Below are 15,029 nucleotides of genomic sequence, written 5' to 3'. Positions count from 1 at the left end.
CATTTTCTTCCTCTCCTCGAGCTCTTCAAGACCCAGTCCTTGCATGTCGGATTCGAGCCACCTTCCGGCGAGTTCGAAATCGAGCAGTACGGCGTTGACGAGCCTCTGGCGAGGTTTTGGACTCCGGCGCGATTCCTTCTTCTTTACTGTAATCTCTTGGCCTCCATTTTATTTCTAAACCTTATTTTCGTTCGATTTGCCGAGCCCAAGTTTTGATTCAAACCCTTAATTTATCGGAAACGCACGCTTCCAATCTGGAATCGCGAATTCGTGTTTTTCCGACCGTTTCCAGTGTGGTTCCATAGTGGTTTCACTTCGGAAGCGGGAAACACACTCTCCCCCGCGTTTCCGTGCAACGTAGACTAACATCAAAGACACTAACACACCAATAGTTACAAATGTAACACAATACCACTTATGATCTCACGTTATGACTCTAAAAGTCATACAAAATAAATATCACTTAATAAATGATCGTGATCTGAAAAATAAGTTACCGTATTAACTGATACATACCTTTTTAGAGATGATGAATTTGACATAATATAAGCGTTTCACAATAACTACTCCATAACAAAATCTAACTGTTTACAATATTGCTAACAAGATACTTAGAAACTTTACCAAAGCCTTACCCATCTCAACTACATCAACCCAACTATCCCACACAACTACTTTCATTACAGCCCTTCCAACAAATGTACTTTCTTGTTGAAAAATGACAAAACACAAGGTACCAACGGAAATATGAGCAAACATTTTGAGTTGGCCATGGCCGATTGGCGGGTCAGTTCAAAATTTTCATGAAATCACAAATAGAAATATAATCAATCACTTTATATATCTGCATTCTGAACCTGATTGTGATTAGTGAGAAAGAAACAGAGACAGAATTGTTAAATACCATTCCTTGCTTTTCACCGCTTTATATATTTCTTTTTCATCATTATCATTTTAATTTACACCCTTGCTCTCTCCCAAGAGACACTCTTCTTCTTCTTCTCTCTTCACAATTTCAACCCCAAAATCAGAATTGGGTCGATTCACAATCTGGGTTTTGGGGGGTGCCCTTGTTTTCTGATCTCAAAAGGGTTTTCATCTTTTGGGTTGTATGAAATCTGAGAGTTGAGAATGGAAGTGGGGAGGAGGATATCGGCGAGTCCTCGGCCGTGCTCCGGCCGGCGAGTGGTGGCGAAGAAGAAGAGGGCTGCCGGAGATGGGTTCGTCAACAGCGTCAAGAAGCTTCAAAGGCGTGAGATTTCTTCCAAGCGTGATCGAGCTTTTGGGATGTGCAATGCTCAAGAGAGATTCCGCAACATGCACTTGATGGTCTGTTTTGTTTTGTTTGATTTTTAATCTCATTTCAGTTTTTTACTTGTGCCCAGTTGTGAAATGCCGTCAATTTTGATTTTTAACATGCAATTCTCATTAGGGTTTCTGGTTTCATTGTGGTAATTGTGCTTGAACTGATTGTATTGGGGTGTGAAAATGTAACCCATCAAGTTAGGAGAGGTAGTGATGTTTGTTCATATATCTGAAAGCTTTGGTTCTAAATGCTTGGAAGAAAAAACAAACCTTGACATTTGAGTTGGGCTTTAGGGTAGTGTTTGCTTTGGCTGAATGCCCTGCAGCTTGAAAGCTGATTTAACATTGAGAGATGTTTTGGTTTGTTGTTTCGGACACGGGTTCTGTGGTGACCATCCTAATTTATATGCTGTTTCATTAGCTAGGTCTTGTGTCCTTTAGGTTCTGCAGAAGCTGGACTTGAAGAATGCTCTTTCGTACTGGAAATTTGGAAAAGCATGGTATTAAATGTTTTATTCCTGTGATCCGTGCATGACGGGGCATTAGAAGCTCAAATTGTGATCTGGCCTTTTTCAGTTTTCTTGTTATGATCATATATTAAATTTGATATTCATGATAATCCTCAGCTTTACCTGCCAAATGTTAAACAAGGGATTCTATTAGTGTCATGCTGTGATTTAGAAAATGAATTAAGGAAAAGGAGGTTACTTAAAATTATATTTACATTACATGTGATCTTGAAAGCTTTGTATTAAGAACATGTTCTGACTTTCTGTTTCCGACTGAGAGTTATCACGCTGATTTATATACGGTTTCGGTACTTGGGTGCTGTTTTTTATTCTGCTCAATTGGCACTGAAGATTGCATATCCTACTAAACTTGTCTTTCAGAAACTTTCCTATTGGGAAACGTTTCATTAATTGTTCCTTGTTTTATGGATCATTAGGGGATTAAATCGTGCACAAAATTTTTCTATTTATGGTCCAAAAAGTGAAGTTAACATTCCTGGTAGTCTTTAGCTTTGTTAGTCAAATGTAATTAATGGATGCCATGAATGTCATGCTGGTTCCTTTTTTTTACCTGATCTCTATTGATTTAATTCTGCTTCAGGAGGAATACGATACTCATGATCCCAAGGGTCATTCATCCCCCAAATTGCCTTTTCTGATGAAGAGGACAAAGGTCATTGAGATAGTTGCGGCACGTGACATAATCTTTGCTCTTGCACACTCTGGTGTATGCGCAGCTTTTAGTAGAGGTAATATGCCTAACTATCCTGCCATATATAACAAATATAGAGTGTTATGTACGGATAATAGGAGGAGATACACTACTTAGGGCTGAATTTGAATGGGCCAATAGACTCTGAACAGGCTAGGTTCCTGGTATGGTGTGCATTATCCTAGGTATCCATTATTCCAGTTAGATCAAGTCAATATTTTTGCAGTCATCATTGAGCAAGTAAAATACTACAGAAGGAGGAAAGGATAGAAAACTTAAGTGGCAGAGCATCATATAGTCTCTGAATGACCAGAAAACTAGAGACAGTTTCAGATACAGTTTGATTGATGAAATAATTTTTGTAGGCAGAACCAATTGTAAATTCCCAATCATGGTGCGAAGATGTAATTTAAACATACATTGGTTATTAAAGAACATAATAAGTGTTATGAGGCCTACATTATATGCTATTACTTATAACGTATTTTTTTGTTGGCTATACTTACTGCAGAGACAAACCATAGGATCTGTTTCTTGAATGTTAGTCCTGATGAAGTCATCCGAAGCTTGTTTTATAACAAGAACAATGATTCGCTCATCACAGTTTCAGTCTACGCTTCGGACAACTTCAGCTCTTTGAAATGCAGATCTACAAGGATTGAGTGGGTAGTCTTATCTAGTTTATATGCTTGGTTTTTTTATTCCTTCACATTGTATCTATTTATTCAAGTATTTTATATTATTATAGGTATATAAGGAGGGGTAAGCCAGATGCTGGTTTTGCTCTTTTTGAGTCTGAGTCCTTGAAGTGGCCTGGGTTTGTAGAGTTTGATGATGTTAATGGCAAGGTCTTAACATACTCTGCACAAGATAGGTATATATATATATTTAGTTTGTCATGTGTTAGTTATGATCATTAACTCTATTTGGGCACTAACATAGTATTCCTTTTGGTTTCTGGGGTCTTGAGCAGTATATATAAGGTGTTTGATCTTAAAAACTATACCATGCTTTACTCTATCTCAGACAAAAATGTACAAGAAATCAAGATCAGGTATCTCTCTCCCCCTTCTAAATGTCTTTCTCAAATACGTATATGTTGCTTTCTTAATTACCTCTAATGTTTGCAGACCAGTGTGTGTTGCCTCTGTTCTTATGAACTTTTCTGTATCCACTGTACCCATAATATATATTGTTTGTAACAGTCCAGGTATCATGCTGCTGATTTTTAATAGAGCTAGTAGCCATGTTCCGCTGAAGATTCTGTCAATAGAAGATGGCACTGTTCTCAAAGCCTTTAATCATCTGCTTCATCGAAACAAGAAGGTGGATTTCATAGAACAATTCAATGAAAAGCTTCTCGTTAAGCAAGAAAATGAGAATCTTCAGATCCTTGATGTAAGTGAGCCATAGTCATGAGTACAATTTACCTTGCCACCTGATTATTCATGCATGTGAAAATAACTTATAATTATGAGTAGGTTCGAAATGCGGAGCTGATGGAAGTTAACCGAGCTGAGTTCATGACCCCATCAGCATTTATCTTTCTATATGAGAACCAGCTATTCCTGACGTTCAGAAATAGGACTGTGGCTGTCTGGAACTTCCGTGGAGAACTTGTAACTTCATTTGAGGATCACTTGTTGTGGCATCCTGACTGCAATACCAACAACATTTATATAACAAGCGATCAAGATTTGATCATATCTTATTGCAAGGCTGATTCTGATGATCATTGGTTGGAACCAAATGGTAATACTTTTTCACGTTCTTTGAGATTATATTAATAACAAGTGCTAATCATCTTAGTTTCTGGAGCTCTGAAAAGTATAATCGAAATAAAGTTCTGACAAGTAAAAGCATTGTTTCACATGAAATTTGGTTAAATTAGGGCATTGTTAGTTCTGTTCTCTTTGGTCTCATTCTTATACACATTATTGGGTGAAACCTGAAAACTGCAAGTTGTACATTTTTTTCTATTCTCAATGGACATATAAGTGCTGTTTATTATTGTTAAAAGTGCGTCTTTACCATACACTTCTGCTTGAGTGCATCTTCTTGTATGCACATACTAATAGATCAGAACATGATCATGGACATTTTTGGATATCATAAATACTTGAGGGCTATCGATCTTTGCATGTTTTCAATCTCTTTCTAATAGACAAGACACTTGTTGTTAATCTATTGGCTATGAATAAGCTTGATGTTATAAAAACGTATCTAACATATGATCGTTGATGCAGCTGGTTCTATTCATGTCAGCAATATCTTAACCGGGAAATGCCTGGCCAAAATTAATGCGAGCAATGCCGGTCCCAAGGTTGATGAGTCTAGCGGCAGTTCTAGCACATCAAGGAAGCGAATGAACTCATCTCTGGTGAGAAGCACGGTTGCTGAGGCTTTGGAAGACATCACTGCCCTTTTTTATGATGAAGAACGCAATGAGATATATACTGGAAATAGGCATGGTCTTGTTCATGTGTGGTCAAACTGATTGTCAGATCATTACCTGACCTTTTGAGAATATGAAGCTGCTGTCTAAGGAAAATAGTTGATTGTTCATGTGTGGTCAAACTGAAGGTTCTGATCATTACGTGACCTTTCGGGAGCTGCTGTCTACAAAAATAGTTTATTGTAGAGTCTGGTACCTGCATGAGGGATATCTTCAAGCTACCTGCATCATTAGATGACTCAGAAATCACCTTGCCTTGTAAAACGATATGATTCTGAATTGTTAATTTAGGGCTCTGGTCTTGTGGATGTATACTTTTCTCTTTTGTAACACAGGCTGCTTGCGCGATATGCAACCCGATCGGGTACTTGTGTTGCGAGTATCCAAGTATCTTGCAACAACTCGTCTTCCACTCTTAACCTGAAATTTAACTAAATAAGTGGTGAAAAGGGGTTGATTTATCTGGAGAAGCAGGCGCAGATATATTGAATATCAAGTAAACCATGATGAATTCTCATCTTTTGTGTTTTGCAATAACCAGTTAAAGTACCTAAAAATTTGCAGTACTTTAGGTATCAGTTTGAAGATTGCCTTGCACAAAACAAGTAACTAGTGATACCCAATGGTCTAAATAACGGTTATCGGCATCGTATCGGTTTTGTAAAATAAGGATATAACGGGGATATATCGAGAGATATCGGATTATATCGGATTTATCGTTTTTGCTAATTTTTAATTAAATTTAAGATATTTATAAACATATACATCAAAATATATCAAATAAACTTGAGAAATTAAAACTTTTAGAAGTAAATGTACTAAATAAACTTCATAAAAAAATATTTAATTGTTTTGACAATTAAAATACATAAATAATATTAATTAATAAAAATAGAGGTGATCATTCATCATAATCTCTCTTGTCATCGAATGCTATCGACAAAACTTTCAATTTTTTTAAAATTACTTTTTCAAAATGACATGGTTTTTTTTTAATTTTTTTTAAAGTACTGATATATCGGGTCAAACTCGGTTTGACCCGATATATCGTCATTTGACTTGATTTTTTGGGTTGACCGATATAATATACCGATAAACAATTTATCGTATTGTTTTCTTAATATCAGAGATATATCGAGGATATATCGGGATATTTAGAACATTGGTGATACCACATTCACAAAAGATAAGCGAGCTTAGATATATAGTGTGACCCCTTGTATTTTCTGAATTGTGTGAATACAAGGCATTCGTGTTTCTACAAATGAGGGTTAACATGCTGTTCTAGCGAAATTTGCTGGCAACTGGGGAATATAATGAAATGCATATAATGCTGCTGACTTTACACAGAACAGGTTTCCACTCCTTTGATGCTGGTTTTCTTTCTTTCTCCATTCTAAATTTCTTTTTCTTCATCACCACCGCAAATCCGATAACATGAGAGTCAATATTCTACTGCACCTTTCCCTCTCCAAGGTTTCACTAGCTGAAATGAGCAAAGCAAACTCTTATCCACTCTCATTAAGGCACCTGCGTTGTTGAACTCTCCGCAATAGTTTGGTGCAGAAAATATGGTAACCAGCTGCCTTTCTGCAAAGAATTCGTAACCATCTTCAACAACCTGTCAACCAAGGCCAAAAAAGTACTATTTAGCCACCTCAAGAATGAAGATCAATCAGGTGCCAAAATCATATGTAGAATCAAATTTCGATTAAAAAGGAACTTAAACTTTTCCCAGATAGATCGCTTGTAATTCAAAAGGAAATTGCATTGAGGCTTTAGTTGAACTTATTTTGGTGTACCATGAGAGAGCTTGACATTGTATATTGTCTTAAGGTTTATGGCAGGAAAAATCACATAGAAATGTCTCTAAAGTGGCTATGCTAAGGGCAAGAATAATAGGAAAATGTGAAAACAGTACAAATAGGATTAGGCATTAACAAAGAAGGTAATAGGCAGAAGAAACTGAAAGAGAAAGACCTGGTGAGCGCGGCATATGAGATCCATATCATGTTTCATCAAGAATTCAGCTACCCTATCAGGTCCAAAAGTATACGAAACACCCCTATCATTCTCACCCCACCCTTTAATGTCTCTATCTGGATCTGACCAAAGAATGTCACATAATAGTCCCTGGTCCGGCACGTCAACCGGCCTCTCTATAGCTCTGAGCTTGTCCAAGCTTTCCAACTCAGGAGATAGGCCACCATGCATGCAGAAGATCTTGTCATCAATGACCGCCGCGACAGGCAAACAATTGAAGCATTCTGTGAAGACCTTCCATAACCGGACGCTGAACCTACGCTTACACTCATCGTAGAATCCATAGATTCTGTTGATGGAAGCACATTCATGGTTCCCTCGGAGGAGGAAAAAATTGTCTGGATATCTGATCTTGTAAGCAAGGAGAAGGCATATTGTCTCTATGCTCTGTTTTCCTCTGTCTACATAGTCTCCAAGAAACACGTAATTTGCATCCGGCGGAAATCCACCTAACTCAAACAGCCGCAAGAGATCATGATATTGACCATGTATATCACCTGCACATCCCAACTCCAAATATTATGGCCAGAAGTATGTCTGATTCTCAACAACAACAAGATACTGAATAATATGTCATCTCTGCTTCCAACATAGAAGAAATGGGCATAGTCATTATACATTTTCACAGCTTAATTGAACAAAGGTTTCATGTATATCAACTGAGAGGCAAATCTGGTGATGGGAATCAGGTATTTCAATCTTTAACAATGCCAGCATGAAGAAATTATGGTACCTTGAGGTACAAGCAAAATATCAGAAATTTACAGATAGGAAGTTAACAGAAATACGACAGATGGGTACGATCTGATCTAATTGTTTGTACTACTAGTTTGTTGCAAAGTGCTTGCAGAAAACATAATAGGATAAGAATTATAAAACTCTGTTAAAAAATATAAGATAGAGCAGATTAATGCATAGTTGCATACCGCAAACATTGATGGGAGCTGCCAGTTCAAGAAGAAGAGGTTGCCTGAGAAAAACTTCTTTAGCAGTGATGCAAAGTTGGCGGACTTCGGCCTCTACTAGAGGTATCCGTTTGCCTCTGTTTACCTTTCCTTCCAGTAATCTCTGAATCAGGGCATCCAATCCTTCCATCCCCGAATGCCAACCTTATGTATGTTTAAACCGAAAAATGTCGAAGAAAAGGAAATGAACAGAATGTGATCAAGGTAATGAAAAAATCAAAGGATTTCCAACTAACAAAGGATATGTAAGTGAGAGATAAACTGCAGAAGAATAGCAGAAGAGAGAGTTATAGTTGGTGGAATTGGTTCATTTGTTGAATCAAAGTTTGGTCATAGGGTGGTGATGAGACTTGTTCTTTTTTGGGTTTGTGAGTTTTGACATAAACCTTAATTTTATGGTTGTGAACTTGTGATGGTTAGGTACTTCAACCTCTGCCAACTAATTGGAACAAAGGATTAAGCACCTCACCCTCTTCCCGATTTACATGGGCTGTTCCACCCAGAAAGGGATTATTATACTATAATTGATAGGTATTGATAATATAAGAATGAGAAATGGTGAATCATATATAACAAATATATAGTATTCCTATGTGTATAGACAAAAAAATTAATGAATCATCCTAATGGTATGAGCCTACTAGGCAAAGATGAACTGATATGAGACTTCAGGATTGTTGTAATCTTCGAAGCTGCTGGATGCCCTCCAAAAACTGAAACTCAACTTCTTGCTACCAAAGCAATCTTAGTCGGATCACCACCCCATTCTTCAAACACAACCAATAGATTCCCAGTTGGCTTCAGCCAGGACCGGGGAACATGGTACCATCTCTGAGAGGATTGACCGCAATTTGTTCGGCATTTTTTTTCAGTATAAGTTCCGGCATAATAACAAGCACTACATGTCCCAGTAGCTTTATATGCCGGCCAGTGGCGTCCGATACTCCGACCATTAATCCACATTTGACCCTTTCCCATGCTTCCCATATCTAAAGCTAACGGTGCATTTCCTGGTAATGCATCTACAATAGCCTTGTACCATGTAAGGGGTCGATTTTGAGCTAACAAAGATCCTTGTAACCATTCAACAGAAGAACTTCCACTCATGGTATGAAGGCTCATATCTTCACCTTTCATACCAATCTTGTAGGTCCACTGCCATTGTGACATATCCCATGTTCCCGAATTCAGACCCTTCAATGTGACTGGTCCTAGAACTCCGGCATTCCATGTCTCAAAGTGCACACCAACATTTGGCAGACCAACAGAAACGCTCAGTAATGCAAGCTTGTTAATGCCAGCTCTCAGCTTCACACCTTGTTCAAATTCTAACTTGGGGAACTCCAATTTTCCATAAGCAGATCCTGATAGTTGACCATTGATGAAAACATGCAAGGCGTGCCCAGCTGAATCGACAGTGAGAATAGGGTACTGTCCAGTTTCTAGGAATTGTTCATTAGGATCTATTGTGATATCTGTCATGTACCACAAGTAGTCTGTAACATCCCTAGTGAGATTTATTTGCTCCTGAAGTCCGATCTTTGTAAACGCATTGTCATCATTGGTAGTGGCAATTTCTTCCATGTACGCCTGCCAAGAGAGGTATGCTACTGGTGTCATCTTCGCCGGCGGGCTCTGGCCAACCCTTGCAGTGTTGAAAACTTCAGTTTTGCAGTCAGGGAGAATGCTTATGGACCAAGGTGGCAGCTTATATTGCTTACCCCAAAAATGAACTCTTACCGAGTATTGTGTATCGTAATTTGCAAGGAATGCAGCACAATTAGATCCTGACTGGTATACATGAGCCTCTTGATTATATCCAAGTGTTGACACTACTGCAGCATCAGTAGCTACCAAAGATGACTCAGCTAATTTGATGGCTTGGTGCAGATATTTCAAATGACTATATTTTGGCTCCCTGGCTAGTCCATATTCATCTAATGGGGCATCATAGTCATAGCTAGTTGCCATGAAGGGACCGCCAGCAGTTCGGCCAAAATTTGTTCCTCCATGGTACATGTAGTAATTGGCAAAAGAACCACCATTTTGTATAAACCTTGCAACTGAAAATGCCAAGTCTTGTGCAGGTCTAGTAGGAACTGCCCTGCCGAATTCTGTATACCAGCCAGTCCAGATTTCTGTCCACATTTTAGGCTTATAGTTCTTGTTTGGAGTGAAGTTTTCACAGTAGAAGCCATTACAAGTATCGATGATTGGATCAGGGGCATCTTCTTGCTTGCACATAATCCATGGAACTCCAGTGTTGAGAGCTAGAGCCATTTTAGCTGCCCATCGAGTATAAGATTTACCAGGTGCACCAATTTCCCACTCTACCGGTCCAAATTCATTTTCAATCTGAGACAGGATTATAGGACCTCCCTGAGTTTGGAACAACCTTTCTGTCTTCATCATATACACAATCTTCTTTGTAAATTTTTCCATTGCTGACATAAAAGGACGATTGTCTGTTCTGAAAGCGATTCCAGGAACATATTTTAACCAAATAGGGAATCCTCCGAAGTTCCATTCAGCACAAATATAAGGACCAATCCGGAGATGAACATATAGGCCATGCTGTTGGGCCAGCTTGATGAACTTAACCAAATCATACCTATCCTCAAAATAATATTTCCCTGGGCTTGGTTCATGCCCATTCCAGAACACATAGGTCTGTATCACATCCAATCCTCCATCTTTGGCCTTCTGAATCAAATCCGGCCACATCTCAGGTGTGCTTCTGGGGTAGTGAATAGACCCAGAAATGAGAATCCTTCTCTTTCCATTGACTATGATAGCTCTTTGATCATAACCTACAGAGGCTGAAGCAGAAGAGAGCCATGAAACTAGAAACAGAAGCAGGAATAACATGGTCTTGACCCTGAACATGTTAGGGTTCCACATTATTTGAGAAAATCTGATCAAAGCAATGAACTTAGAGTAGAATAAGCTACAATCACTTATATTCGATATGAATAATTACATGGTATTTATAGGATTCTAGGCTACCAATTAACAAGTATGAAACCAAAGATAATTTGTCAATTACTACGGCTTGGTTGGTGAGATCCGGTGCTAATATTTGACTCATGCTAACACTCCCCCTCAAGTTGGTGCATACACATCGACCATGCCCAATTTGCTAAGTGAGTCATAAAAAGCCTTCTTAGACACTCCTTTTGTGAGTATATCTGCAAGTTGATCTTCTGAAGGAACAAAAGGAAAGCTAATGGTCTCAGCATCTAGCTTCTCCTTTATAAAGTGACGATCAACCTCCACATGCTTTGTACGATCATGTTGTACAGGATTCTGTGAAATATCAATAGCTGCCTTGTTGTCACAGTACAGCTGCATAGCACACTTAGGCTTAACACCCAAATCTTGTAGCAAATTTCTAAGCCATAACAACTCGCATACTCCCTGAGCCATACCTCTGTATTCTGCTTCAGCACTAGATCGAGCTACCACCTTTTGTTTCTTACTCTTCCAAGTAACAAGATTACCTCCAACAAAGGTAAAATACCCTGATGTGGATCTCCGATCTGTAATATTTCCAGCCCAGTCTGCATCTGTGAAACCACAAACCTTAATGATATTGTTGTGTTTAGAAAACATCACTCCTCTCCCTGGAGCTGACTTCAAGTACCTCAAAATCCTCACAACAGCATCCATGTGATCCATACTGGGATTATGCATGAACTGACTCACTACACTTACTGCATATGCAAGATCTGGTCTGGTATGTGATAAATAAATCAGGCGTCCAACTATCCTCTGATAACGAGTCTTGTCAGTAGGCACCTGATCTGGGTACTCTGCTAACCGATGGTTCTGCTCAATAGGAGTATCAATTGGAGTGCAATCCAACATACCTGTTTCTGTTAGTAGATCAAGGATGTACTTTCTCTGACATAGATAGATACCATCACTTCCCCGGGCTACCTCAATGCCCAAGAAGTACTTGAGTGTTCCTAAGTCTTTCATCTCAAACTCTGTAGCTAGCTGCTTCTGTAATCTATCCATCTCAATAGTATCATTACCAGTAACTACCATATCGTCAACATATATAATTAGGGCTGTTACCTTCCCTTGTTGGTGTTTGAGAAATAATGTGTGGTCTGAATTACTCTGCTTGTAGCCAATTTTCTTCATGAATTGTGAAAATCTTCCAAACCAAGCACGAGGAGACTGTTTAAGACCATACAAAGACTTTCTTAATCTGCATACAAAGTTATCTGGAGAAGCTGCCACATATCCAGGAGGAAGATCCATATACACTTCTTCTGTAAGTTCTCCATGAAGGAATGCATTCTTAACATCAAATTGTCTAAGTGACCAGTTTAAAGTAGCAGCAAAAGAGAGCAATACCCGAATAGTGTTCATCTTTGCAACAGGTGCAAATGTCTCATCATAGTCTATGCCATATGTTTGGGTGAACCCTTTTGCTACTAGGCGTGCTTTATACCGGCTTACTGACCCATCTGGATTATGCTTCACTGTAAACACCCAACGACATCCCACTGCCTTCTTGCCATGTGGTGGAGATACAAGCTCCCAAGTATTGTTCTTCTGTAATGCTTCCATCTCTTCTTCCATCGCTTTTCTCCATTTTGGATCTCCCAATGCATCCTGCACTTTGTTAGGTATTGATACAGCAGAAATTTGATTCACAAATGATTCATATGACTTAGACAATCTTTTGGTAGACATAAAATTTGCCACAGGATACTTAGCTTTAGCCTGAAGGGTAGGTTCATATGTTTTTGTTGGCTGACCTCGAGTAGACCTATTTGGCAAGACATATTGTCTACTATTAGCTTCACTAGTATTAGCCCTAATAGAATGACTAACCTCAGATGAGTGATCTTCTGTAACAGGGGAACGTTGGTCAGGGGTATAAACAACAGTAGGGGAGGCAGGAGGGGCAGTTGTACTCTCACCTTCTGGTACGTGAATCTCTGGAGTGACTATACCAGAATCATCAGTAATCTCAACCGAATTTGTCACCATATCTCCTGGCTGACTTGTCTCCCCCTTTCCATGATATAGCTCTTCAAAATATGAAATCTCCCCCTGAAGGGCAGTATCAGAAGACGTGAAATAGCTCATGTCCTCAAAGAAAGTAACATCCATAGTAACATAATACTTTCTGGTAGGTGGATGATAGCACCGGTACCCTTTCTGATGCCCTCCGTATCCAACAAACACACATTTAACCGCTCGGGCATCCAACTTAGACCTCTGATGTTTTGGAAGATGGACAAAAGCAACACAACCAAAAACACGGGCGGGAAGATTATGAAAAGAGGGTAAGGAAACATGGGATGCAAGCACCTCATATGGAACTTTGCCTTCAAGGACACGAGATGGAAGACGATTAATGAGGTGAGCAGAAGTTATGACAGCATCACCCCAAAGGTATTTAGGCATATGGGCACTAAAGAGAATACACCGAGCCATTTCAAGTAAATGACGATTTTTTCTTTCGGAAACTCCATTCTGCTCAGGTGTGTAAGGACACGTTGTTTGATGAACAATGCCATGTGCGTTAAAGAACTCCTGAAAGACACGATTTACATATTCCCCCCCATTATCAGAACGAAAAATTTTTATTGTGGCATTATATTGTGTTTGGACAATGGTATAGAAGGCTTGAAAAGCCGAAAAAACCTCATTTTTGGTTTTCAGAAGGACAATCCATGAAAGACGTGTGCAATCATCAATAAATGACACATAATACTGCATTCCTGAAACAGTACTCTTTGGAGGGTCCCCAAACATCAGAATGAATTAATTCAAAAGGAATGATACTTTTATTAGAAGTACTAGGGGAATAAGTAGACCGATGACTCTTGCCTAAAACACATGTTTCACAACGAAAAACTGACTCATCCACACCAATAAACAAAGTAGGCATGGATTTTTTCATAACACTAAATGAAGGATGCCCCAAGCGACGATGCCATAACCAAACTTCACTTAGCTTATCAGAAGTGGAGAGTAAAGCGATCCGGGACTGTGCCCCTGGTTTCTCTCCCGCATATGTCTGATCCAGATGAAACAACCTGCCCCGTAGATACCCCCGACCAATTAACTCCCCGGTGAGAAGATCCTGAAATATCACATACATGGGAAAAAATGTCACAGAGCACTTAGCTTCAGTGTTTAATTGTGGGACCGATATCAAATGATGAGATAAAGCAGGTACATATAACACATTGTGAAGCTCTATTGTGGGAGTAATACGAACTGACCCTTTCCCTAATACGGGGAATGCCTCACCATTAGCATTAGTAACATATGGTACTGGTGGAGGAGATAATATAGTAAAATAAGATTTGTCATAAGTCATATGATCGGACGCACCAGAATCAATAATCCATGTATCAAAACCACCAAAGTGAGAAATATGTAAAGTCATACCAATCTTACCACGACCAGCTATTGATGCTGTGGGTGTTACTCCTCCTGCTGTATGATGATCGTGTCCAACCACACCATAAATATCTGGTTCCTGGACTAGTTGAATAGCTGCTTTGGCTTTAGGACGATAATTAGGCCTTTGGGGCCTAAGGTGTGGATACAACTTCCAACAGGTTGCACGAGCATGGTTTGTATCTTGACAATAAGAGCAAGGAGGGCGGGGCTGATTCCCGAAACCTGGTGGTGGTCCTCGGTGATGAAGTGACGATGAAGTGGCTTGCTGAAGGGGCGGTGCTGAAGATCTAGCACGAATAGTAAGGCTGGAAACTTCAACTTGTGTCTGATGAAGGCTGTTCTGCTGAGATTCATCCTTACGGATATATGTGAAAGCTGTAATTAAGCTAGGTGGCTCAGTCTGGCGGAGCAATTCCCCCTTCGCATTGTTATGTTTAGTATCAAGACCTTTCAGGAAATGGTGAACTCGCTCAAGCTCCTTCTCACGTTGGTACCAAATAATATCCTCCTGATGTTTGATCATGCAAGGACGTTTCACATCAATCTCAGCCCAAATATTTCTTAGTTTGGTGAAATATTGCGCCACAGGTTGCCCATCTTGTTGC

At 39.3% G+C, this 15,029-nt stretch overlaps 3 protein-coding genes across 3 annotated transcripts; 1 reads left to right on the top strand and 2 right to left on the bottom strand.

The window, feature by feature from the left end:
• The first annotated feature begins 965 nt into the window (after window positions 1–965).
• Window positions 966–5,343, top strand: LOC126799656 (uncharacterized). The gene is made up of 8 exons (XM_050526898.1): window positions 966–1,329; window positions 2,416–2,563; window positions 3,038–3,188; window positions 3,275–3,400; window positions 3,500–3,580; window positions 3,732–3,924; window positions 4,008–4,278; window positions 4,773–5,343. Exons 1-8 carry the CDS (start codon window positions 1,132–1,134, stop codon window positions 5,021–5,023), a joined length of 1,419 nt encoding a protein of 472 aa, XP_050382855.1. The 5' UTR covers window positions 966–1,131; the 3' UTR covers window positions 5,024–5,343.
• Window positions 5,344–6,339: 996 nt separating this feature from the next.
• On the bottom strand, window positions 6,340–8,119 carry LOC126799660 (serine/threonine-protein phosphatase PP1-like). Its single transcript, XM_050526903.1, has 3 exons — window positions 7,951–8,119; window positions 6,962–7,521; window positions 6,340–6,602 (listed from the first exon to the last, which is right to left on the bottom strand). The coding sequence occupies exons 1-3, from the start codon at window positions 8,117–8,119 to the stop codon at window positions 6,426–6,428; spliced, it is 906 nt and encodes a 301-aa protein (XP_050382860.1). The 3' UTR covers window positions 6,340–6,425.
• A 590-nt stretch (window positions 8,120–8,709) lies between these two features.
• On the bottom strand, window positions 8,710–13,504 carry LOC126799653 (beta-galactosidase-like). The gene is made up of 2 exons (XM_050526894.1): window positions 11,937–13,504; window positions 8,710–10,622 (listed from the first exon to the last, which is right to left on the bottom strand). Exons 1-2 carry the CDS (start codon window positions 13,444–13,446, stop codon window positions 8,710–8,712), a joined length of 3,423 nt encoding a protein of 1,140 aa, XP_050382851.1. The 5' UTR covers window positions 13,447–13,504.
• Window positions 13,505–15,029: the final 1,525 nt, after the last annotated feature.

This window comes from Argentina anserina, chromosome 6 (genome assembly GCF_933775445.1).
Source record: "Argentina anserina chromosome 6, drPotAnse1.1, whole genome shotgun sequence".
In the NCBI taxonomy this organism is placed as follows: Eukaryota; Viridiplantae; Streptophyta; class Magnoliopsida; order Rosales; family Rosaceae; genus Argentina; species Argentina anserina.
This window is presented reverse-complemented; position numbering and strand designations above follow the sequence as displayed.

What these genes read in the sequence shown, in the direction of transcription:
- LOC126799656 (XM_050526898.1), top strand. Translation starts at nt 1,132, where the DNA reads ATGGAAGTGGGGAGGAGGATATCGGCGAGTCCTCGGCCGTGCTCCGGC. An exon ending in TGCAGATCTACAAGGATTGA is followed by an intron (nt 3,189 to 3,274) that starts GTGGGTAGTCTT and finishes ATATTATTATAG; the next exon opens with GTATATAAGGAGGGGTAAGC. An exon ending in GTACAAGAAATCAAGATCAG is followed by an intron (nt 3,581 to 3,731) that starts GTATCTCTCTCC and finishes TGTTTGTAACAG; the next exon opens with TCCAGGTATCATGCTGCTGA.
- LOC126799653 (XM_050526894.1), bottom strand. Translation starts at nt 13,446, where the DNA reads ATGGCTCGGTGTATTCTCTTTAGTGCCCATATGCCTAAATACCTTTGG. An exon ending in AACACTCAAGTACTTCTTGG is followed by an intron (nt 10,623 to 11,936) that starts GCATTGAGGTAG and finishes AACCAAGCCCAG; the next exon opens with GGAAATATTATTTTGAGGAT.
- LOC126799660 (XM_050526903.1), bottom strand. Translation starts at nt 8,119, where the DNA reads ATGGAAGGATTGGATGCCCTGATTCAGAGATTACTGGAAGGAAAGGTA. An exon ending in AGCTCCCATCAATGTTTGCG is followed by an intron (nt 7,522 to 7,950) that starts GTATGCAACTAT and finishes TGGGATGTGCAG; the next exon opens with GTGATATACATGGTCAATAT. An exon ending in TCATATGCCGCGCTCACCAG is followed by an intron (nt 6,603 to 6,961) that starts GTCTTTCTCTTT and finishes CTTGGTTGACAG; the next exon opens with GTTGTTGAAGATGGTTACGA.